Raw genomic sequence first — 23844 nt, 5'->3', positions numbered from 1 at the left:
ATGCTCAGCCAGTAGCCCATTACTGCAGCAGTACTTTGGTTGGCCCCATGCCTGCAATGGGAATAGGGCATCTGTTACGTGAAGTCTGTCAGGCCTGGCTCTGTCATCCTGTACTGTGTCAGACTGACTCACCCCTCTGCCTTCGTGAGTTCCATTCCTCCTTAGTCATCTTGGGTTACACCCACACTTCCATTATACGTTGTGTGAGGGTAACATACTCCTACAGCTGAGGAAGATTTCAACGTAAGTGTCTGGTGTGCACATATGCAGAGTCACCTCAGTTAACAGGAAGCGGTTAATGTTGATAACATTCAGCGGAACCTTTTGAGTGAGGAAGCATGACTGTTTTCCTGTATTTGTTTTGTTCTTGTGACGTACGATTAATGTCTATCTCAACAGGCTACCTCAACTGGACATTTAGTAAATGGGGCTAATCCCATTGAGTTTCATATAAACATACAAGGCAATCCGTTGATAACTTGGCACTGAAAGGCTAGATCTCTTCATGTGGAGCATGTAAGGCAGGGTTGTACTGGAGCTGAGGCTCAGCATCTCAGGTAAGAGCCCTTGGCTCCCAGGAAGGCGGGGACACAGTGTTTATTTATAGATGGCCACCTGCAGGCTTCACATGTGTTGGGACCTTGGGTAAACAGAGCCGAGCAGTGAATCACTGCTCTCCAACACTGCAGGGAGCCGCCAGGGGTCTGTCAGCCAGCCAACTACCCCAACACAGCCCTTGCCCTGCCTCACTCCTCTCCTGTTAGACAAGACAGACTAGCTCACATACCCAACTACCCTCTACACCAGCAGGCATAGGTCCAGGATCAAATTTAGGAAATTTGTTGATTTATCTGTTCCTATGTAGGAGAAGAGGGACGTTTATGTCTGTTCATTCACCACTAAGGTCTAAGGGGCCTGGTTTCTACTAAGTGCGTTGGAAATTTGCAGAATAATCGATTAATTTACAAACGCTCCACACCCATTGAAAATGGCCGGTGTCAGTAAAATTTGACAAAAAAGCATAATACAATTTTCAGCCGCACAGTTTGGATTACCTGAAAACAGCCTAACCAGCTCTGCTACGGCAAGTTAAATGGTCAGTGAGGTGTTCTCATTTTGTGTCTTGAAGTAGCTATCAAGCTTGTCAACGTTAGCCAGTTGGCTTGGGTATTTGACTGCCGTTGTGGGGTCAGAAAGCTCAGATCAACCCTACTCCAGTGTGCGCTCTAAATGCTCTGAATTTAAGAACGGACAATCTGACAACGGTCTGAATTTAAGAACGCCCAGAGCGCACTCTGAGCACACACTGTCACTCCAGATTGAATTTACGAACTCACCCTAAACTAACATATGGAATTGTTTTAAGATGGTCATTCCAAGGATAATTTACCTCTGAGTTGGAATTTTAGTATAAAAATGATTTGTTTGATTTTGGCCTTACTGCTATTAGCCCATAGGAAAGCATATTCATACATGGCAAAACAGATGGTCAAAATATCTATAAAAAATAAAGTATGTTTTGAAGGGTCTGTCCTATATCAGTTTATTTTTTTACACTGGTACTTCCATATATACTTCCATTATTTGTTTTAACTTGTACCGAGCTACCTTCAGACGAGGCTTGTGGGCATCCTAGAGAAAAACGTGTTTGAGAATCTTACCTTTCGATGGTGGCGTCCTATTAGTGTGTAGCCTAAACTGTTAGGACGCTTCAGACAGAAGGTGGTTGTGGTGGTACCAACTTCAGACGAGTCTTGTGGAGTTCGTAGTGTTTGAGTCCTATTAGTTTGTCGGCCAAACCGTTCGGAAGCTAAAGAATGTTTTCGTGACGAACCGATTTTCGGGATGTCTCCTGGTCTGACACCACTGTAGCTCTGCCACCTTCCACTGCAGATGCGGAAGGCCGACATCGGTGGATGCGGTTGATTTTGAGACTCAGTCCATGCTAAGAACATCTCTAGATTAATCAGATATTTGCTTATGCTAATTAGATTACCATGGGGGCGTGGACATCGACTCTAGGTTAATGCCAGTTTAGCCTACTCACTGTTTCTCTTAAGATTGTGGTGTTTGTGTCCTAAATACTGAACTCTGACAGCTCAACAACACCTTTCTAAATGAATATTGGTATTTTCTTGTTGCTTGCATTTTACAAATAATTTTCCCTCTTTTTAAAAAAACAGTCTGTGGCCCCTGTCATTAGATGCAGCTGGGCCTCAGCGCTGGGCGGTAGTCATTTCCAAGTTTGCCTAGAAGTAACACCTGTAATGTTGGAGCAGCAGAGCAATGGTCTAAGTGGGGGGGACTTTGGGTTGCGTCTAGCTGCCTGTGTATTTGCTTTTACTAAGAATGTTACAGCACGGAACAGTGGGGACATGTGGGCTAACCTAGCTCGGCTATGCACCCCTGTATTAGCTTGAAGCCTCACCCTGTTACTCATAATCCCACACCGCCACCATGCAGTCCTGAATGACACACATACCTATACTGTACATTTGTTTGTATAGTACACATACAGGCAACTTCCAAAATAATAGCACAGCTTCAATGGCACAGATTCTACAAGTGTCTGGAACTCTGGAGGGATACAACACCATTCTTCCATGAGAAATGTTATCATTTGGTGTCTTGTTGATGGTGGAAAACGCTGTCTCAGGCGCTGCTCCAGAGTATTCAATTGGGTTGCGATCTGGTGAGACACACACACACTTGAAATCCCCTATGCTCCTTTGAAACCCCTCTTTCGAAGTCCCAGATCTCTTCTAGCCATGGCAGCCAAAATAATGGGCAACTGGGAACTTTTATACATGATTATGAGATGTTAGTTGCTTAATTCACTTAGGAACCACACTTGTGGAAGCACATGCTTTAAATATACACGTTGTACAAAACATTAACACCTTGCTAATATGGCGTTAAACCCCCTTTTGCCCTCAACAGCCTCAATTCCTCGGGGCATGGACTACAATGTGTCAACCGTTCCACATGCTGGCCCACGTAGACTCCAATGTTTCCGCAGTTGTCAAGTTGGCTGGTATTGGATCTCTACTCTGAATAGCTTGTTCCATCTCACAGATGCTCAATTGGGTTGCAATCTGTTTACTGGGCAGGCTACTGCAGTAAGCTGAATTCCCTGTCATGTTCATGGAACCATTCCTGACAATCCTAGCCTTGTAGCATGGGGAAGTTACCCTGCTGAAAAAATGTATTCCCAGATGGATACACTGCTGTCATGATGCAATGATGTTCCGCTATCCTGTGGCACGCAAACGTTGCTCCACTTATCAAGGGGCACAATGTGTTCCATGAAAACACATCTAACACCACCACCAGCCTGCGACGTTGACACACGGCATGATGGATACATGTCTCATGGATTTCTCAATACCCTAGTCCTCCCATCAGCGTGAAACCGAAGGAGCCGGTATTCATCAGACCAGGCCATGTTTTTCCAGTTCTCCGGTGTCCAGTGTTTTCATTCCTTAGCCCACTGCAACTGCAGTTTCTTGTTTTTTACTGAAAGAAGTGGAACTCTGTAAGGTTGTCGGCTGCTATACCCCATTCATGTCAAGGTACCATGAGTTATGTGTTCTTTTATGGGTCTTGGGCATCAATGTTGTACTGGACTGTCAGTTGACTGTAGCCCATCTATTGCGCTGCACAATTTGTCACTTCTGTCCTCTCTCATTAATGACCTGTTTTCAACCACTGGCCTGCCATTGGCTGGATGTTCTTTGGGTGGTGGACCATTCTTGATACACAGGGGAAACTGAGTGTAGAAAAACCKTGCAGCATTGCAGTTCTTAACACAAACTGGTGCGCCTGGCACCTACTACCATACCCCATTCTAAGGCACTTACATCTTTTGTCTTGCCCATTCACCCTCTGAATGGCACACACATACACAATCAATTTCTCAAGGCTTAAAAATCCTTCTTTACCCCTGTCTCCTTCCCTTCATCTACACTGATTTGACTAGGGCTGACTTGAGGCCGTCATGGTCATAAAATTGTCAGCCGGTGATTGTCAAGCAAATAACTGCCGGTCTCACGGTAATTGACCGTTTAACTCTTTTAGCATCTCCTGGCTTCCACACACAGCCTACAAGCCATTGATGTAGACCTTTTGGAACATCCATTTTTAAAACGTTTACATCCATTTAATATAGCTTACACATCACAATAAATCCATTTTATTGTAGACCGACTTTTCTTCATGTTTCTTTAGACCTATTTCAGAAGAACAGAATAGCAAACAGAGGTGTCCTTATGTTAGGCCCTGATATGGCAGTGGGCTACACTAGTTCATTTAACAGGCAAGATTGACTTAGAATTCCGTGGCATTATTTTAGTCAGAAGAATACAATTGAACATGGCTGAATACAACAGAATGGATATTTTCTCCAGACGATTTCTAAGGAAGTGCGCACATGTGGCTATTGTGTTGAGTGGTTAACAAAGAAACAGCTACTCCTATATGCTTAATTTGGTGTTATTTATGCCAACATTGGGCTATATGTATTGAATATTTAAAAAAAWAWATATATATATTCTAAGGCTGTATGATGTGACTAATGATCACATTTTTTGCATGAAAGGCATGAGCTCTGATTTCTTGTGCGGGCTGCACACACTTCATCAGTCTCTCTCTCATTCAAAATTTGACAAGCACTTCATAATAATCTCACCAGGCCTCACATTTTCCCACAGCATCCCCCTTGTGTGGCCGTAATGCCCCCCCTTTTTAAAAATCCATGCCTTTTGCGGCCAAAGTGGCCGTTGTGCCCTTGGGCTGAATATAATTAGAATTCCCGGCTGCCGTTTTCTGAAGCACCTCTGACTCACATGGCTCTCTCAGATCACCATTCTTATTAGCAAATGCCCATCACGTGATCTGGGTCCTTCTCACAGCTAAGAAGTAGGCTACAAGTGAAGACCGACACATGGGGGACGCAACTGTGCGCGTCCCTCTTATCAAATTCCCAGGCTTGTATTGAAGATGTTAAAACTGTCCACGTTTGGCCTACTTTTAGTCAGCCAACAAGATGAGTAAGCCTAACAAACAGCAAAAGCACTAGTCTGTCAATCTACTATCCCCATAGTACAAAAGTTGAACGAAATGTCCTTCTGTGCAAAAAATGTATATTCCAAACATACGCTGGGACAGTTGTGGGATGCAATAGATCCCAAATTAATACTACAACAACTTTTAAAAGCATTGAGGCTGATGCAACAGATCAGAATGATTAGCTTAAAATGTTAAATATTAAAGCATAGAACTTTCACTAAAATCATCAGTCATACAAAAGTTATACTTAAATCCAAAATGGTTCTCTAGTAAATTAGTAAGAATGTCTCACCCCATTTTCAAGAATGGCCATTTTCCCTTTATTCAGATTTACAACCGGTTATTTGAAAATGAAGTCATCAAACTTTTTTTTTTTTTTTAATGAGCCATAGAAAGTTGGTTGCAAGTTCAGTTTAATCCACCTGAAAAGACAGAACAAAGTGGTTACACTCAAATACAGTAATTGATATAAAAAATAAAACACTTTCAATGTTTTAAATATATAATTTTTGTAAATATCATAAATAGGACTGCTGGAGTTGTCACACATGCAGCTAACACACCTATGGAATTGTCTGTTCTACCCAAAATTACAACCAACTAATTGCAGCATTACCACAAAAAATGAAGTGGCAAGTAGAAGGGGGGGAGAGTAAGGTGCTTGTCTGTCGGCCCTGTAATAAAGACCAAAAAAAAWAAWWATGAGATTTTCGATGTACCGATTCCTTGGCACATGGTTTATGAATTGACCCTGTCTTTCAAAGATAAATCCAAATAACTTCACAGATCTTTGTAAAGGGTTTAAACACTGTTTCCCATGCTTGTTCAATGAACCATAAACGATTGATGAACATGCACCTGTGGAACGGTCGTTAAGACACTAACAGCTTACAGACGGAAGGCAATTGTCACAGTTATGAAAACTTAGGACACTAAAGAGGCCTTTCTACTGACTCAGAAAAACACCAAAAGAAAGATGCCCAGGGTGTGAACGTGCCTTAAGCATGCTGCAAGGAGGCATGAGGACTGCAGATGTGGCCAGGGCAATAAATTGCAATGTCCGTACTGTGAGACAGGGAGACAGGACGGACAGCTGATCGTCCTCGCGGTGGCAGACCACGTGTAACAACACCTGCACAGGATCGGTACATCCGAACATCACACCTGCGGTATAGGATGACAACAACTGCCCGAGTTACACCAGGAATGCACAATCCCTCATCAGTGCTCAGACGGTCCACAATAGGCTGAGAGGCTGGGCTGAGGGCTTGTAGGCCTGTTGTAATACAGGTCCTCACCAGACCACAACAATGTCGTTTATGGGCATAAACCCACGTCGCTGGACCAGACAGGATTGGCAAACAGTGCTCTTCACTGACGAGTCGCTGTTTTGTCTCACCAGGGGTGATGGTCGGATTTGCGTTTATCGTCGAAGGAATGAGCGTTACACCGAGGCCTGTACTCTGGAGCAGGATCGATTTTGGAGGTGGAGGGTCATTCCCCCCCCCAGAAATGTCTGGGAACTTGCAGGTGCCTTGGTGGAAGAGTGGCAAATCTGGTGTAGTCCATAAGGAGATGCACTGCAGTACTTCATGCAGCTGGTGGCCACACCAGATACTGACGGTTACTTTTGATTTTGACCCCCCCCCCTTGTTCAGGGAGACACTCAATTTCTGTTAATCATTTGTCTGTGGAACTTGTTCAGTTTGTCTCAGTTGTTCAATATTATGTTTATGCAAATATTTACACATGTTAAGTTTGTTAAATAAATGCAGTTAGCAGTGAGGATGTTTATTTTTTTGCTGAGTATATATCTTCCCTGCTCTGCAGATTTTGCTGCGAGGAGGCAGTCATTAGATCATTTATTTTGGTACTGCCCATATGTTGCTTGTTTTTGGTCACAGGTCCAGGAATGGCTGAAGAGTTGAACATTTACTTAGATTTAACGCTGCAGATAGCAATACTGGGCGATTTGAAAAGTCCCAGTCAATCGATTAATATAATTATTGTAGCAAAAATGTTTATTTTCGTTTACAATCTGTAGAAACTGATAATAGAAAGGTTCAGTACTTTTGTGAAGCATCACAGCACAGTTGAGAAATATGGCAAATAGAAATCCAAAATGGATGGTGTTAAGAGCTAGGTGGGAGGGGTTGAATGAAGCTGAAGGGTGGGACTAATAACAAGAACAAATGTAAAACATACGGTGTCTTTAAAATGTATATAGGTTCAGAACTTCTGTGAAATGGCAATTACAAATAAATCAAACTGGATGGACATCAGAAATAAAGGAAGGCCAGTACTAGACAAAAAATATAACTATTGTGTATAAACTGAAGGTAGAAGCCTAAGTGTTATTGTTTATTAGTTTACTCCAAAATGGGGAGGGGTGGTAGTGTTTGCTGGGAATAAGAAAGGTATTGTAATGAAACCATCAGGGAGCAGGTCTCGAACCCTCGACCTTCTAACCCGAAGTCCAGCGCGCTATTGACTGCCGCAAAAAGCATGCTCCTGCAGCAGTCGATATCCACGCTTATAAACCCAGGGTTGTTACAGTATATATAAAAAAAAAAGTGTATGGGTGATTGGAAATTATGCAGACAATTACATTGATGGAAGCAACAATTTGCAATATTGAAGCTGATCACCCCCATTTTTTTTTAATGTAAAAAGTTGATAAACATTAGGCTATTTCTTCACATAAGCGCAGCAGTGCGCACACGGCAGTAGGTTATAAGCGTGACTCTTCCAAAATGCAATAAGTTAGCGTGTGAACACAAATGTGATTATGCATGAATTTGACTGCGGTCATGACTCATGAACACCAGTGTGGCGGTAATATGGTCACCGTAACAGCCCTAGGCAGACCCCATTTGGTCGTTTAGGCTGTTGGTCTACCGATCGTATTTGTCGCAGTTGTGAAATGACTTTTTTGTGGCATGTCTTGATTGACACCTGTCTCAGTGGACTAATCCATTGCGGAGGCGCAGGGATGTCACCTGTAGTACATTTAACCTTAATTCCCATAATTGCTKATCTACAATGTTTGTTAGGTAAGTAATTTTAATTGAATGCTTATTATTATAGAAGTTAAAAAAAATAACACCAGCCACGTTGGCGGGTGGTCAGGGCTCCACAGTGCGAGCGTTACTCACATTTGTGAATAAAAATAGTAAAGTATGATCACATTTATAGTAACATAAATGCTGTAATAGCGGTTTCTAAAGTATTTCTGCCGTTTTGTTTCATAGCTGGTAAATGAATCACACAGTCAAAGCACTACTAATAGGCTACAATATCGTGCCGCAACACTGCCTGGCTAGGGGCTGTGCGCACAAACAGAGCTGAGTGAAATATTCATTTTTAGAAGAGCTGCGCACAGGCATACATTGTTCTAATTTACATGAAACCAACGTCTACTAAAGTGAGACTTAGTCCTTGTGTTTCTTGGCTATTTACATTGTTTTGTTCTACGCTTCTACTAGAGACTCCATCTCACAGCAGACACGAACGTGATTTGAGTCATGCTACCACTGTAACCTCCCGCCCTTAAAGGGGCAGGTAAAAATGTTTGTCATATGTAACATTTTGGTTAAGATTTTGATCACAAAATGAAATTAAACAATATACCACATTACTTCTTACTGGTAAAACATTTGTTTTAGTAACATTACAAAGCATGCTCATTTTTTTTGTATGTGTGTAGTTTTCGTGGGGGAAAATATTTTGGCTGGTAAAATCTGGGTGGTTGGTATATTTTATCTTCCTGCCACAGTAGCTGGTGTACCAAAAAGTAAGTTTTATCCCCTGAGGCCTAGGCTACCTAGTCTGTGTGCAAATATAGGCTTATAAATGTGGCCTTTTTTGGGGATCTGATAGTGTTACTGATTGTCACAACCACCTCATGAGTTGTGGCACTTTTTTAAAAACTTTATTCACTGAACATGTCAGAACACCAGATTGGCCTGGGGCATGCTTAGTGGGTCAACCAGCGTTTAGAGCTTTGCGGATATTTGTAGTTTAATTTCTAAAGCAGATATGGTTCCCCTATTGGAGACCTACTGTACTCCACACCAGTACACGAGATTGCTCATAAGTGGTTTTACTGTATATGGAGGGCAGTGAGACTTTCGGCAAACAATGCTGTAAGATTTATTCTCTAAACCTGTCACAAGCTGGTGGCTGTATTGATTGTAACAGATTATGGATGACCTTTCCTATATTTATCATTAAATGCACTCTCAGGGAAGAATGTTAACCATTTGATTTATTATTTTCTCTGTCCACAGAAAATCTCAATACCGTGGTCGGAAAATCCGAATGAGCTGCGACTGTTTACTTTCTACTTGTCCAATGTGGGTAGGGACAACCCACAAGGCAGTTTTGACTGCATCCAGCAGTACATCACCAGGTGAGGGACCACAGAGGAACTGGACATAGGCTGGCCTCATCCCCTCTGACATATAACACATGCACAAATTCATCACTCATTCACACATTATATATACATTTAAACACCCTTTTAAAGAGTTGTGTTTTGGATTGAAGCTTCTGTACCGTGGCCCCATGCGGAGGAGTTTGTTAACATGGTTAACTTCTTATGGCTGCATCCCGCTAACGGGATCGATATGACAACAGCCAGTGAAAGTGCAGGGCGCCAAATTCAAACAACAGAAATCTCATAATTAAAATTCCTCAAACATACATGTGTCTTATCATTTTAAAGGTACCGTAATTTCTGGACTATTAAGCGCACCTGAATATAAGCCGCACCCACTGAATTATTTAAAAATATGTATTTTGTACATAAATAAGCCGCACATGTCTATAAGCCGCAGGTGCCTACCGGTACATTGAAACAAATGAACTTTAAACTAAACACGGCTTGTAACAAAAWTTTWAAAAATAGCAGTAAACAGTAGCCTACCAAGAAAGTCATTGGTCACTATCTTCCTCCTCCTGTGCACTGAAACCACTGAAGTCATCTCCTTCGGTGTCGGAGTTGAATAGCCTCATTTTCTAGTTCGGGCCATCTGCTTGCTTTTCTTCCCTCTGAAAGCTGCTCACGCTCCTCACGCTGCTGTTTCCAACGTCTTATCGACTCATTAAGGCCAAGCTCCCGTGCAGCAGCTCTATTTCCTTTTCCAACAGCCAGATCGATCGCCTTCAACTTGAAAGCTGCATCATATGCKTTTCTCCGTGTCTTTGCCATGATGAGGGTGACAAAATGACTACCGTAATCAGAATGATGGGAAGTTTGAGCGCGCTCGATTTACGTCACATTATGTGACGGTGCTCAGTTTTTTGGCGGCATGAATCTTGTGAAAGCGGGAAAAATCCATAAATTAGCCGCGTCATTGTATAAGCCGCGAGGTTCAAAGCGTGGGAAAAAGTAGCGGCTTATAGTCCGGAAATTACGGTAATCTTATTGTTAATCCCACCAAAGTGTCCAATTTCAAATATGCTTTTCAGCGAAAGCACTACAAACGATTATGTTAGGTCACCACAAAACCACAATAAGCACAGCTATTTTTCCAGCGAAAGATAGCTTTCACAAAAAGCAGAAATAGAGAAAATGAATCACTAACCTTTGATTATCTTCATCAGATGACACTCATAGGACTTCATGTTACACAATGCATGCATGTTTTGTTTGATAAAGTTCATATTTATAACAAAAAATCTGAGTTTACATTGAGATTCACTAGTTCTAAAAACATCAAGTGATTTTGCATAGCCACATCGTTTCAACAGAAATACTCATCATAAATGGAGATGATAATACAAGTTATACACATGGAATTATAGATATACCTCTCCTTAATGCAACCGCTGTGTCAGATTTCAAAAACTTTACGGAAAAAGTAAATCATGCAATAATCTGAGACTGAGCTCAGAACAATAGCCAAATTAGCCGCCATGTTGGGGTCAACAGAAACCAGAAAATACATGATAATGTTTCCTTTGAACTTCATCAGAATGCAGTCCTAGGAATCCCAGGTCCACAATAAATGCTTGATTTGTTCGATAATGTCTGTTTATGTTCAATTATCTACTTTGGTTAGCGCATTAGCGGTAATCAATTCCAAAMTCACAAAGCGCATCCACTATAACGTGACAATGTCCAAAAGTTCCMTAACAGTCAGTAGAAACATGTCAAACGATGTACTGAATCAATCTTTAGAATGTTGTTAACAAACATCTTGAATAACGTTCCAACCGGAGAATTAGATTGACTTCAGTTGAGCGTTGGAATGGACGTCCTCCTCATGTGAAGGCGCGTTTTCAATGCGTGGTCACCTCGTGGCAGTGATTACTAATTCCTGTCTCCTTCGGCCCCCCTTCACATTAGTCATCAGACTTAGTTCTATTGACTGTTGACATCTAGTGGAAGTCGTAGGAAGTGAAAACTCATCAATATCTCGCTGTAATTTCAATGAGAGCTTGGTTGAAAATCTGCCACATCAGAAAAATTTCAAACAGGAAGTGGAACTTCTCAGGTTTTTGCCTGCCATATGAGTTCTGTTATACTCACAGACATAATTCAAACAGTTTTAGAAACTTCAGAGTGTTTTCTATCCAAATATACTAATAATATGCATATATTAGCAACTGGGACTGAGGAGCAGGCAGTTTACTATGGGCACCTCTGTGCACCTTTCATCCAAGCTACTCAATACTGCCCCTGCAGCCATAAGAAGTTAAGAGCTGAACAGGATTATGTTTTTAGGAGAGTACCATCTGCTCTAGTGCTGTCTTCGGCCTATCTGCCTCTGGAGTCTGATCGAAGAACAATGTTGTGCAAATGTATTGAATTGGGTCAGATGTTTGCGTATTGACGTAAGGATTGGAACTAAGTCCCGGCTCTGACTGTCGTATTTGAACACCTATCATGTCCTCAACCATTTCTAATGAGATGTGTTTGGCTGGAGTTCACCCATCACCCTGGATGCTTATGAGCCCCTAATTCCAATATAAACCAGAGGCAGAGCTGCCAACTTTATTTCATCCTCTGCCAAACCATCATCGAAGTTAGAAGGAATTAAAGGAGGAAACCAAGTCAAAACCAGGAAAGATTAGGGTTTAATGCAACGTTGGTTTGTTAATGTGGGAATTCACTGTTGAATAGAGTATCAAGTTATAATGCCCTCAATGCAGTGGTATGTCATGAATATTAACCCGGCTAGGAGCGTTGGGCATAAAACGTTTACTGAATGTTCTTCCTCACTAGTCTTTATAGGCAGTAGTGTTTCACCTAAGATTCTTCTTTTTTTCTTCTTTTTTTTGTGGTGTTAAGGGTAGGGGGTCACTTAGTTGACCTGTTGGTCTCTGTGTCTGTTTAACCCTTTCTCCTATGTGTTGTCTCAGTGAGGGGAGCATTCAGCTGGACTGCCTGGGTGGAATCCAGGACAAGATCACGGTGTGTGCCACGGACGACTCTTACCAGAAGGCCAGGCAAAGCATGGCTCAGGCAGAGGAGGAGACCCGCAGCAGGGGTGCGATCGTCATCAAGCCTGGGGGGAGATACGTGGGTAAGGCCCTTAGACATTGTCTACACTGAGAGCTGTGGTCACATCCAAATCAGTCAAAAACATGGGTTACTAATTTAGCCCTAGTCTAGGATGGATGCATACAAGATTTATGAAGTTTATTTTTTGGGAAATGTTCCCTCATGTCTGTTTACATCCAGGGTGAGTGAATGCTGACTCAGTGGGAGGGACATTTTCATGTGAATGCTGCTCCCCAGTAAGCTGTCTCATATCAGGGTGTGGAGCACGCCAGGCAGTCAGAGCAGTAGCATGCTCATCAGCCAGGCTCTTATTGAACATGATGTGGGTTATTTCCACATCAGTTAAGCGCTCTGACCTCCTAGTGTGGCCCTGTCCAGTGGGAGAGATTTTAGACTCTTATCCAGCCTCCTCCAGGGTAGAGATGCCATTTCCACACTGAAAACACACACACGCAGGGCTGTTTCAAGTGAACATCAAACATACTGTGTGGGCTTTTTACTAGTCTCAGGAGAGCTGCATACTGAAACTGGTTCTGCTGCAGTTCAGTAAAGGCCTTAGCAGCCCTGAACAGAAACAAATGTACCTAGAAATCAAACCGCATAATCTCTATTATACATTGTTGTTTTTGATTACGCTTTTAGGATACACTGCAATTTACTTGTTGGAGAGGAAGTTAAAACTGTGTGGTGTCATTTCCGTCGAGTCCCAAGCTGTCTTAGTCACACTCTTATCTCCACATGACCTTAATTCTGGTGAAAAGTGGCTGAGCTCACAGTGTATGTGTAATTGCAGGCTCATGGTTCCCTGTGTAGGGCCCAAGGGGCTGACTTGGCAGGATGTTTAGGAGCTCAGAGCTTCACAATGTCACGCCTGTGACTCGGCACCAAACCAATTGCCTAACTGCCCAGTCGCCACAGAAACGCCATCATAGGTTCACAGATATGTTTAATGTAGCTGTTTGGCCAGGAAGCAGCTTGTTCAACTATTTGTACTGTGGTGACTTTATAGACTAGTTGGGTTCATTTATGAAGCTCACCCTGATATTATAACAGGTACTGCTAGATGTGTACTTTTGTCTGTTGAAGAGAACATTTTGATGGCTTTTAAGTGCCTTTTTGAAGATGTACTGTAGGTTGATTACGAACAACTTCTCATTACAAAGCCAACCTCTCATGGTTATGTCACACAGGCCCAACCTTTCTGACACACAGCCATGTCTCTGTTCTAATCAGGTAAGAAGGTGCAGATCCGGAAACCGGCACCTGGGCTGTCTGACATCGCTCCATCGCGGCGGACGTCGCGGCCTGTCATCATCTCTAGCAGTGCGGCAAAGAAGAGCACGGCGCAGCAGAGGCCCCTGAGGGAGCGCCTCACCCACCTGCTGGCCCTCAAGCCTTACAGAAAGCCTGAGCTCATCCTGCGCCTGCAGAAGGATGGCCTCTTGCCCTTCGACAAGGACTCTCTGGACAGCCTCCTGCAACAGGTTAGTTAAGTCAGTCACGCTCCTAGGGTACGGTGCCTTTCACAACAAGTTAGTTGAACTGGAGCTTGGCAGACCCATGGCCCTTCTGAGCCCAGTGTCCTCAACAGATAAGTTAGTCACAGAACCCAAACCTCCTACTAGAAGTCCCTTAGAGCCAGGGGCTTAGCCTGTGGTTACAGGCCAGCCCACTGCAAACAACTCACTGCCGGTGTTGCAGGGTATTAATGGTGCGTTTCTTGAGGATAGGTTTAGAAAATGCATTCCTCCAGAATACTGTCATGGCATTAATGTCATGTATTGATTGCTGTCTATAGGTGGCTAACCTAAATGTGAGAGACAACACCTTCACATTGAAGGACTCTTTGTTCAAGGACGTTCAGAAGGATTGGCCAGGCTACACTGAGGGAGACCAGCAACTTCTGAAGAGGATCCTTGTTCGGTATGTGCTAGGTGGCGCTATATTACTATATTGCATGCCATATTAAAACCAGTGCTTTTGTGTACAGTCCACATGTCAACTGCCAATGGCATGAACCAGCAATAATGGAATCCTCCTAACTTTGGTTCGTGTACTTTATCACCTCAGCTTTGTGTGTTAGTTTAAACAAATTTCCTTAGAATCTCAGGTGCTGTAGTTCCAGATATCCTCAGGAATAGTACAGACTCAAGTCTGAAACCAGGCACTGCTTGCCATGTGTGGTTTTCTCTCTGCCCTGTGTTCTTGACAGGCCTAACTGGATTTTTTTACTGGTGGGACCAGGGGAAAAAATCTGGTTTCTCAAGATCTGGGGCAGTAAGGAAATGCAGCTCGTAGCTAAATTTAGAACAGGCATTACAGCGTGCTTAGTTGGGTTTACTGAGTTGACCCAAAATTGTTGGACTCAATATAGCAGGGAATATTTCACATTCTCAATGATTAAATGTTTTTGTGGAATTCATCCAAAAGCAAGAGATTCCTACCGTATGTCTTTTTGGACTGCACTTTGAGCCTTGGGTAGCTTATCAGCTGAACACCCTCCCACAATGTTTGAACACCAGTTATGGTCACGCAAGTGTAGTGCAGAAAAATTATTGGAAGACCTGTGATGCAACACTGTTCCAGCACATGCTGATCCACATGTGAGGTGGCACTGGTTCAAGGTCCAGGCTCGACGCTTGAGTCGAGGCTCCTTAGGCTTCGGCTGTGACGGGACCACTGCACAGCAGCCAGCCTCTTCCCTAGGCTGTTCTCCCCACCCCTCTAGCGTTTCTTACTCTTTCGCATTTTTTTTTCTCCCTCTGTAGGGGCAGGACTTGGATAATTCCCCACTGTATCCCACTGCCCCCTACTGTCAACACTCTACCAACATACACAAATAATATTCTGTTGATGTACACATCACACAACCTCTGTATACCGTGTTTTTATTTAGCAGCTGATACTTAGCATCTCACCCAAGGCTTTGCCAGATATCTATTTATGATGTCTGACTTGTTTAACCAGGTCAGTTAAATGTGTATGTCTGTCTGAGACAAGGAAAATAACAGAATGTAGAGCAAGGCCACCATAATATGGTCATGTGCCAATGTCACAGGTCCATTGGAACTGTGAGTCAAATTGTATTGGTCACATACACGTGTTTAGCAGATGTTATTGCAGGTGTAGCGCAAATCTTGTGTTTCTAGCTTTAACAGTGCAGTAATATCTAACAATTTCACAACAATGCACACAAATCTAAGGTAATGGGGGAAAATTAAGAATTGTCCCTGGAGTTGGTGCTTTGAACACACTGACTCAGAACTAGTTACATGGCACACTTGCCAACTCAATGAATGTACTTGTGCACAAGATTTAACCTGAACCTATTTTGGAAGTTTTTCCAAAATAATGAATGTCTGAATTGGGCTCACGCAATGTATTTATGTCTGTGGTGACTCAGCTTCTGACTTGTTTTTTTTAGGAAAATGTGTCAGGCCCAGAGTCAGACTCCGAGCACCACCACAGTGGCTCCTCCAGCTGAGGTCCAACTCCCAGTGAGCCCTCCCAAAGAGCTGGCTAGCAGCTCCCCGTCGCAGGTGAGCCGTCTCTTCTACTTCTCGTTGTCTCCATGCCCCTGCTCCTCCCCTTCTTAACCACTTACTTCCCACTCCTTACAGAGTGTCCTCATATGGCCTTTCACTGTTTGTGGTCCCATTAAGAGGAGTTACTGTAGATTTTGTTTGCTCCTTCCCCTCTGAGTTTTCCTGAGACACCGCATGTCCTTTACTTTCGTTTCCTCCCTTCTTACGCATTAGCAAATACACACCCTCCTCCGTACACACACAGTTGGTTCTGGTGTTCATTGAAAAGAGGGTGTTTTGGAACACTCGCTGTAAACATAAACCCACCGACGAGCAGTTGTGTATGTGGCCAGTCTGGGTTTGGTGAGAGAAGTTCGAGGAGTTCTACCAAACTAAACAGGTTATGGAGCCGTGAAGGTCCACAGGGCTCCAAACTGTACCCAGTGTTATTTCAGAACCAAGGACTTTCTGCTCCACTGTGATTAGGTCAGCCACTTCCAAAGTTGTTAGTGTAGGTTGGGTCAAATGTAGTCTGTTAGTAATACAGTACCATGCATTGTGTGGAAAGGGGATGGTCATCCTTGGGGATGGGCACTGTTTTCCAGATATCTGAACAGACGTTAGTATTCTATTACTTGAGAGGGTGTTCATTTTTGCAGATATTTTCATTTAAGGCCTATTTTGACAATGAAAAAGCTTTGTTATAAATTAAATTACGTTATCCTTGTGATATTACCCACAAGGATATACCATGACATTTTGAAATACATAATCTAATATAGCAAACTTTTGAATGTAGTTTTTATAACTGTGCGTTGATCTCCTGCTGCGCATTTAGCCCTCTACTCCAGTCTGCCCTGACATTGGTATTCTATTTTCCCCACTTCAAATGGTAAAAGCACACACCTAACAGTTTCCACAAGACCTGACACAGATCATTGCAAAACACCTTTTTTGTGACTGAATCTGTTCAATCATGGTGAAAATCAGACTTCTCTTTGACTGTTGCTTTTAGTGAAAAACTACAGAGAAAAGCAGCCGGTCTGCTGTTTACTTCTGACATATGCATTTGTCATTCTGGTCAAGAGAAAAGCATGTGTTTGGGGGGGGACTATCCTGCTATCGGGAAAGAAAAGTCATTGAGATTATTTGAATAGTGAAATGCCCATCCCTAGTCATCATACTCCCAATGTGGCTGAGAGATCCCTTTCACTCTGACCTTCTCTGCTTCACACCAGCACAAGCTTAAAGTTAATAATCAGGATTTTAGTAGATATTCTTTATCTTAATCTGTCAGTGATGGTTATCTGCTCATGTTTTTTCTCCGAATCCTTAGTTGAAGTGAGTCCATTTTCCCGTTTTTAATTTTCTGCCTTGAACTCTGTTTATGCCAGAAACGACCTGCTGCAGATTTCATCGATCCTCTGGCCAACAAAAAGCCCAGGATATCACACATGGCTAACAAAACAGCGGTGCCAATAAATGGCAAGCCGAGTTCCTCCAATGGAAAGGAGGGGAGTGGGGCAGTGGTTGCGGCGCCAGCGGTTGAAGGCGTGACGTCCAGCTCCCAGCTCCCCCTACTTGACATCCACCGGCCCTTCGACCCACTCTCCGACGTTAGTAACGACTCCAGCCACAATGGCCGGGACTGTGAGGGCCAAGAGGCCGCTGTAGCTGAGAGACTGAGCCAGCCACCAGTCTTCTCTGGGCCTGCAGCGCTGTCCGTACCAACCCTGGACCTCTCGTCCCTCGGACACACCGGCCTCGATGGGCCCCAGGGCAAGAGCACCTTGCCCTCCCTGCACGGCAAGTCCAAGAAGAAGTCCAAAAAACACAAAGACAAGGAAAAGTCCAAAGAGAGGGAACGGGATAGAGTGAGAGAGAAGGAGAGGAAAGGAGCAGAGGAGCGTGTTCCTGAGCCAAGAAAAGCCTGTGACATCACCTCCAGCCCCGAGAACCTGAAGAGCAGTAGTATTCCACACAGCAGCACAGGTGAGATGTGTACAAGCTATGGTGTGGATCTCAACCTCTCTATAAATTTACAGAGAGAAGTCTGTGTCATTGTACTATTAGATGAACGATTGGCAGAAGGGAGACCTGTTAAGCATGATTCCATGTCATGAATTTCGACCTTGGTGATTGAGACATTTTGCAAGATGGAAAGATGACATTATGCACCCAATTTTAAATGAATTGATAAATGGATGAATGAATCCTATACTTACAATACCAGTCAAAAGTTTGGACACCTACTCATTCTTTATTTTCACTGTTTTCTACATGTAGAATAATAGTGATGACTTCAACTATGAAATAACACATATGGAATCATGTAGTAACCAAAAACCAGAAAAGTGTTAAACAAATCAAAATATATTTGAGATTCTTCAAAGTAGCCACCATTTGCCTTAATGACAACTTTGCACACTCTTAACCAGCTTCATGAGGTAGTCACCTGGAATGCATTTCAATTAACAGGTGTGCCTTAAGCTAATTTGTGGTATTTATTTTCTTAATGCGTCTGAGCCAATCAGTTGTTGTGACAAGGTAGGGGTGGTATACAGAAGATGGCCCTATTTGGCAAAAGACCAAGTCCATATTATGACCGCTCAAATAAGGAAAGAGAAACGACAGTTCGTTACTTTAAAACATGAAGTCAATCCGGAAAATGTATAATGGCTTTGAAAGTTTCTTCAAGCGCAGTTGCAAAAACCATCAAGCGCTATGATGAAACTGGCTCGTGAGGACCGCCACACGAAAGGAAGACCTGGAGTTACCTCTGTTGTAGAGGATAAGTTCATTAGAGTTAGCAGCCTCAGAAATTGCAGCCCAAATAAATGCTGCAGAGTAAAAGAAACAGACGCATCTCAACATCTGCTGTTTAGAGGAGACTGAGTGAATCAGGCCTTCATGGTCGAATTTCTGCAAAGAAATCATTACTAAAGGACATCAATAAGAAGACTTGCTTGGGCCAAGAAATACGAGTTATGAACATTAGACCGGTGGAAATCTGTCCTTTTGGTCTGAGTCCAAATTTGAGATTTCTGGTTCTAACCTCTGTCTCTTTGTGAGACGCAGAGTAGGTGAACGGATGATCTCTGCATSTGTGGTTCCCAAGGTGGAGGAGGTGGTGTGACGGTGCGGTAGTGCTTTGCTGGTGACACTGATTTATTTAGAATTCAAGGGCACGCTTAACCAGCGTAGCTACCACAGCATTCTGCAGTGATACGCCATCCCATCTGGTTATGGCTTAGTGGGACTATCATTTGTTTTTCCACAGGACAATGACCCAACACACCTCCAGGCTGTGTAAGGGCTATTTGACCAAGAAGGAGAGTGGAGTGCTGCATCAGATGACCTGGCCTCCACAATCACCCGATCTCAACCCAATTGAGATGGTTTGGGATGAGTTGGACCGCAGAGTGAAGGAAACGCAGCCAACAAGTGCTCAGCATATGRGGGAACTCCAAGACTGTTGGGAAAGCATTCCAGGTGAAGCTGGTTGAGAGAATTCCAAGTGTGCAAAGCTGTCAAGGCAATGGGTGGCTACTTTGAATAATCTCAAATAAAAAATATTTCGTTTTAACACTTTTTGGATACTAGATGATTTCAAAGTTTTTAGATGTCTTCACTGTTATTCTACAATGTAGAAAATAGTAKAAAATAACGAACCCTTGAATGAGTAGGTGTCCATACATTTGACTGGTACTGTATATTACTGCAGTCTGCATTCTTGTGAATGGAAGCCCAAATTGATCAGTGAGTTTATTGTCTTCAATTAAGAAAGTAGGGCTGGGAATTGCGAGGGACKTCACGCTATATTATCACGATACTTAGGAGCAGATACGATATGTATCGCATTTCGATTCTTCAATTTTATCGCAATTTGATGTTCATAAAATATTGCTCACTGTCGGCTGCAGATGAACAAGCGGGCCATAAAACGAGTTTTGATCAGTGAAAGTGCTGAAATCATGTTGGCTCATTTTTTTATTTTTTMTATTTGAGGACACGCTATAGGAGGAGAAATACCTAAGCTTTGTCACAGGTACAGTAGACTAGCTGTAGCTAATATTAACTACCTAGCAAAAAAAGTTTTACTTGGAGTCATAGAATCGATATATTGTTAAACCTTAAACTTCACTTACAAAGTAACCTTGTACTTCCTTTCAGATCTCAATGGAATGTGCAACAACACCAGTGTTCCTTCGTCATCGACTGAGATGGCAGACTATTTATCGTAAGCACTTCCTACCTCTTATAAAACCACAATACATGTATTAGGAAATTACCATTTGTTTCAATGCAACAGATTCTGATGACATGGAAAGTGTGCAATTGAAAGCTATTTCATTGAAGTACTCCACTCTTAGTTCTGCATTCTGTTTCCTCTTTCTGAACAGGGAGTATACTGTGATTGGCTCTTCTGAGCAGCGTCAAACATACAAGAATTACTTTAATACTGAGTATAGTGAGTACCGGGGCCTCCACGCTCGGATAGAGGGCATCACCCGGCAGTTCACTGTGCTCGACACTGAGCTTAAGCAGCTCCAACAAGGCACAGACAAGTACAAGGTACGACCCCTTTGGCCCACTGACGCATACTGTCTACGGTTCTACCTAAGCTGCAATATGGTATTATTATTGTTCCAATGTTCAACTTCAGGATTCAATATGGTGTTGTGTTATTATTATTCCAATGTTCAACTTCAGAATGAATTTGTAGTTAATGTTCTGACAATCACTGATTGACACGTTTATTCATTGTTTTGCCATTTTGTCTTTTCTTTTAGACAATCCACAATCAGATACTCCAAGAGTATCGTAAAATAAAGAAGGTAATCTTTGCATCTGACAATTTTGTTTCTCATGAAGCTGCTCAGGTAATTTTTCAATAAATACTGATTTTGTTTTACTTCACAGACGAATCCAAACTATAGCCAAGAGAAGAACCGCTGTGAATATCTACACAGCAAACTGGCACATATAAAGAAACTTATAGCAAAGTATGATCAACAGCAACTTCAAAACTGGACTGGTTGACATTTTCTCTTTTCTCTCTGCAAACCGAAGAAAGAGAAACTCTGGATTCTGTTAGCTCTAAAATAACTTATTAAAGATGCCATGAAGGGAGGGATTATTCCTAAAGATGCCATGAAGGGATGGATGATTCCCCTCATTGGGGCCAAAAGCACTAGTGAGGACAAAGCAGACCACATTTCTTTTTTTTTTTTTTTTCAAAGATGTGACACTGGCATGTTTGGCCAGATCTCTGTGTAGCTACACTGCATCCGGAAAAGCTTTGCGTGCTGTTTCTCATACTCTGTCCTAAGTGCACAGAGATCTCTCGAAATGGAAAAACCACATTCTTTGGAGATCTCCAAAACAGCCTTTCCTGGTTTGTAGACTGGGCGGTGGTGGTGACACTGAAATGGAGTCGGCAGATCTTATGCCAAATGCAAATAGTTTGTTTGAGAACAGATAAAATGTAATGAATTATATGGTATCACATTTTTCCCCATATATTGAAATGGAAGGTTCTAAACTCTATTTTACTGTTTTTTATTTATTATTTCATTTTTGTTCTTCCATAGGAGTAACAAGTTCTGTTATTTTACACTCCTCAGTATCAGTACTACAAAGCAGTGTCTCTTTTTTTCTTCACATCTTGAATGTTAGTCAGTATTTTATGCAAAAACTGCCTTGGCAATCAAATTGTCCATCTGTTGCAGTTCATTATTTTCTTTCCTTTTAWAGAGATGCACCTATCCCCATCAATTTAATAAAGACAATGCTATAAAAAATCGTCAGGCATAGGTGCCTCTGCTTGGCTTTTCTTACATATTGTTCAAATGTCTTAACCAGAAGGACATCATCATGTAAGAGCAGCCTCAGGTGATAGGAGCTTACTGAATTTAAAGGTTTAATACAAGCTGGGAAAGTGTGTTTTTTCACCACCAGTCATGGCAAGCTCTGATTTGTTTTTATATGGTTACGGTGATGGTACTTGGCTATGCCTGCCATGTACACCAGGAAAATTTGGATCCTTGTATTTTTATCAACTAATGCATACAGGGAAGATGAAATAATCGGTGCTTTGACCTAACGTAGTCTGTTTTAATCACAAGTTGGAAGATACAGTATTAGTATACCCCATGCAGCAGCTTTTACCATTGTAACTTTTCTCTTTGCGACTGTTTTAAAGTGTACTAGAATATATTGGTAGTATAATTTCCCTCTAATTCATTCAAACAATTGGCTCTTAAACAAGGATTTTATTTCCTATATCTAGTACTTGTTCATCTACATGATTGTCAAGACTGTTAACCCAAGACCAGCCTCACCTATCTTCCAAATGGAGTGGATGACTTATCTTTGTATCTGCCAGGCTAAAGTATTCCAGATCTTTTGTGTCCTGAACCCCTGAAATGATCAGGAACGCTGTAATGTTTTTGGAATCTGTCACCGAGCTCTCCCGAAATCACTGTTCAGTAAATTTTGGGGTAGTCAACTAATGCCTTTCTGATTGACCTTTCTATGTGAATATGAAAAATCGTTAATCTTGTTCCTCTTACATGGGTTTTATCCAAATGAGACGTTTCCCTTTGTCCATCAGAGTTCGTGCTTTATGAATGTTACAATGACCAGTATTTGTATCTTTACTTAAAACTGCTGCCTAAAAAATCCAAAGGCCTGATAAAACCTCAATATGGAAATTATTTCTGACCAGCATTAATAGCAAAACAATGCGCTCCCATGAATCGAGCAAACGGCAAAATCATTTGAGTATATTCTACTTACCATTGGCGATAAAGAATTGTTGATTTAGTTGACATGTCATTTTTTAATTCCAATTTGCCCTATGAAATTTCCAGTCTTTGGTTACGACGTGAGAGAGGGCTCTTATTCACTTCAAATGGGATATCATGCGCTCAGATGTTTCAATGTAATGTATCATCACCTCCTGAAATCCAAACACGGCCAACGCTCAGAGATTCATTTATCACAATGCTGATTTGAGATTGCCTCTGGATTGAATGTTTTGTGACCAGAATCATTTCTCAGCATCACCCAGTACCGTGGAACCCTTTAAATAAGTGACTTTTCATCTCAGAGTGAGTTTTATAGAGACGTTCTGATAGGATTACTGTATACATTTCTCTTGCGGTCAAATCAATTTTGATGCCGTTCTCATCAATACAGATGGTTAAGGCATTTATTTGCTCAGATATGGAGCTAAATTGTTTTTAGTATGAATTGCCAGTACAGAACACTATGGTATGAGTTGAATGTGCCAAATGACCTGTTGTATAGGTTTTCATATGACTACAAATGGTGCTCTTTTAGCAAAGAAATGGCTTCGGAGGAGAGTCTGGGATATTGGCGCTTTAAACCCAAAGCACGCTTTTTGAAACCGTAAGGGATTAGGATTGAAATTGACATATTTCAATAAAATTCTTTCAAATCCTTATTTTGGGTCATTCTGAGGCGGTTATTGCACTTTATTGTATAGCATTTGAAACACACAAACCACACATTGAGTTTGAGGGAAGATTTGTTAAATATTACAACTGTCAAATGCTAAACATTAGTGATAATTATCCTTACCCCTTTTCAGTCGTAACCTGAGATTTTACTGAATACAGGAAAAGGGTTACTTTCTATAGCAGTTCCTTTGGTTCTAAATTGTTCCTCCTTCCTGGTACTTTAATTGCCCAGGGTCGTCAGTTGTTTTACTGATCA

The 23844-nt window shown here is 42.1% G+C and overlaps 1 protein-coding gene across 1 annotated transcript in view; it reads left to right on the top strand.

Annotated features, from left to right (window-relative positions):
* The window catches only part of LOC111975389 (RNA polymerase II elongation factor ELL), a 49360-nt gene extending 25788 nt beyond the window's left edge, over positions 1–23572 (top strand). The window contains exons 4-13 of the mRNA XM_024003654.2: positions 9357–9478; positions 12436–12599; positions 13811–14061; positions 14376–14500; positions 16002–16116; positions 17496–18093; positions 20275–20341; positions 20505–20676; positions 20895–20939; positions 21025–23572. Of these exons, the coding sequence (XP_023859422.1) occupies positions 9357–9478; positions 12436–12599; positions 13811–14061; positions 14376–14500; positions 16002–16116; positions 17496–18093; positions 20275–20341; positions 20505–20676; positions 20895–20939; positions 21025–21144 (1779 nt within the window). The 3' untranslated portion in view covers positions 21145–23572. The remainder of the gene's footprint in view (positions 1–9356; positions 9479–12435; positions 12600–13810; positions 14062–14375; positions 14501–16001; positions 16117–17495; positions 18094–20274; positions 20342–20504; positions 20677–20894; positions 20940–21024) is intronic.
* Positions 23573–23844: the final 272 nt, after the last annotated feature.

The sequence above is a fragment of the Salvelinus sp. IW2-2015 genome, linkage group LG16, assembly GCF_002910315.2.
Source record: "Salvelinus sp. IW2-2015 linkage group LG16, ASM291031v2, whole genome shotgun sequence".
In the NCBI taxonomy this organism is placed as follows: Eukaryota; Metazoa; Chordata; class Actinopteri; order Salmoniformes; family Salmonidae; genus Salvelinus; species Salvelinus sp. IW2-2015.
The sequence above is the reverse complement of the archived record's forward strand: the minus strand, read 5'-3'. Positions and strand labels throughout refer to the sequence as shown.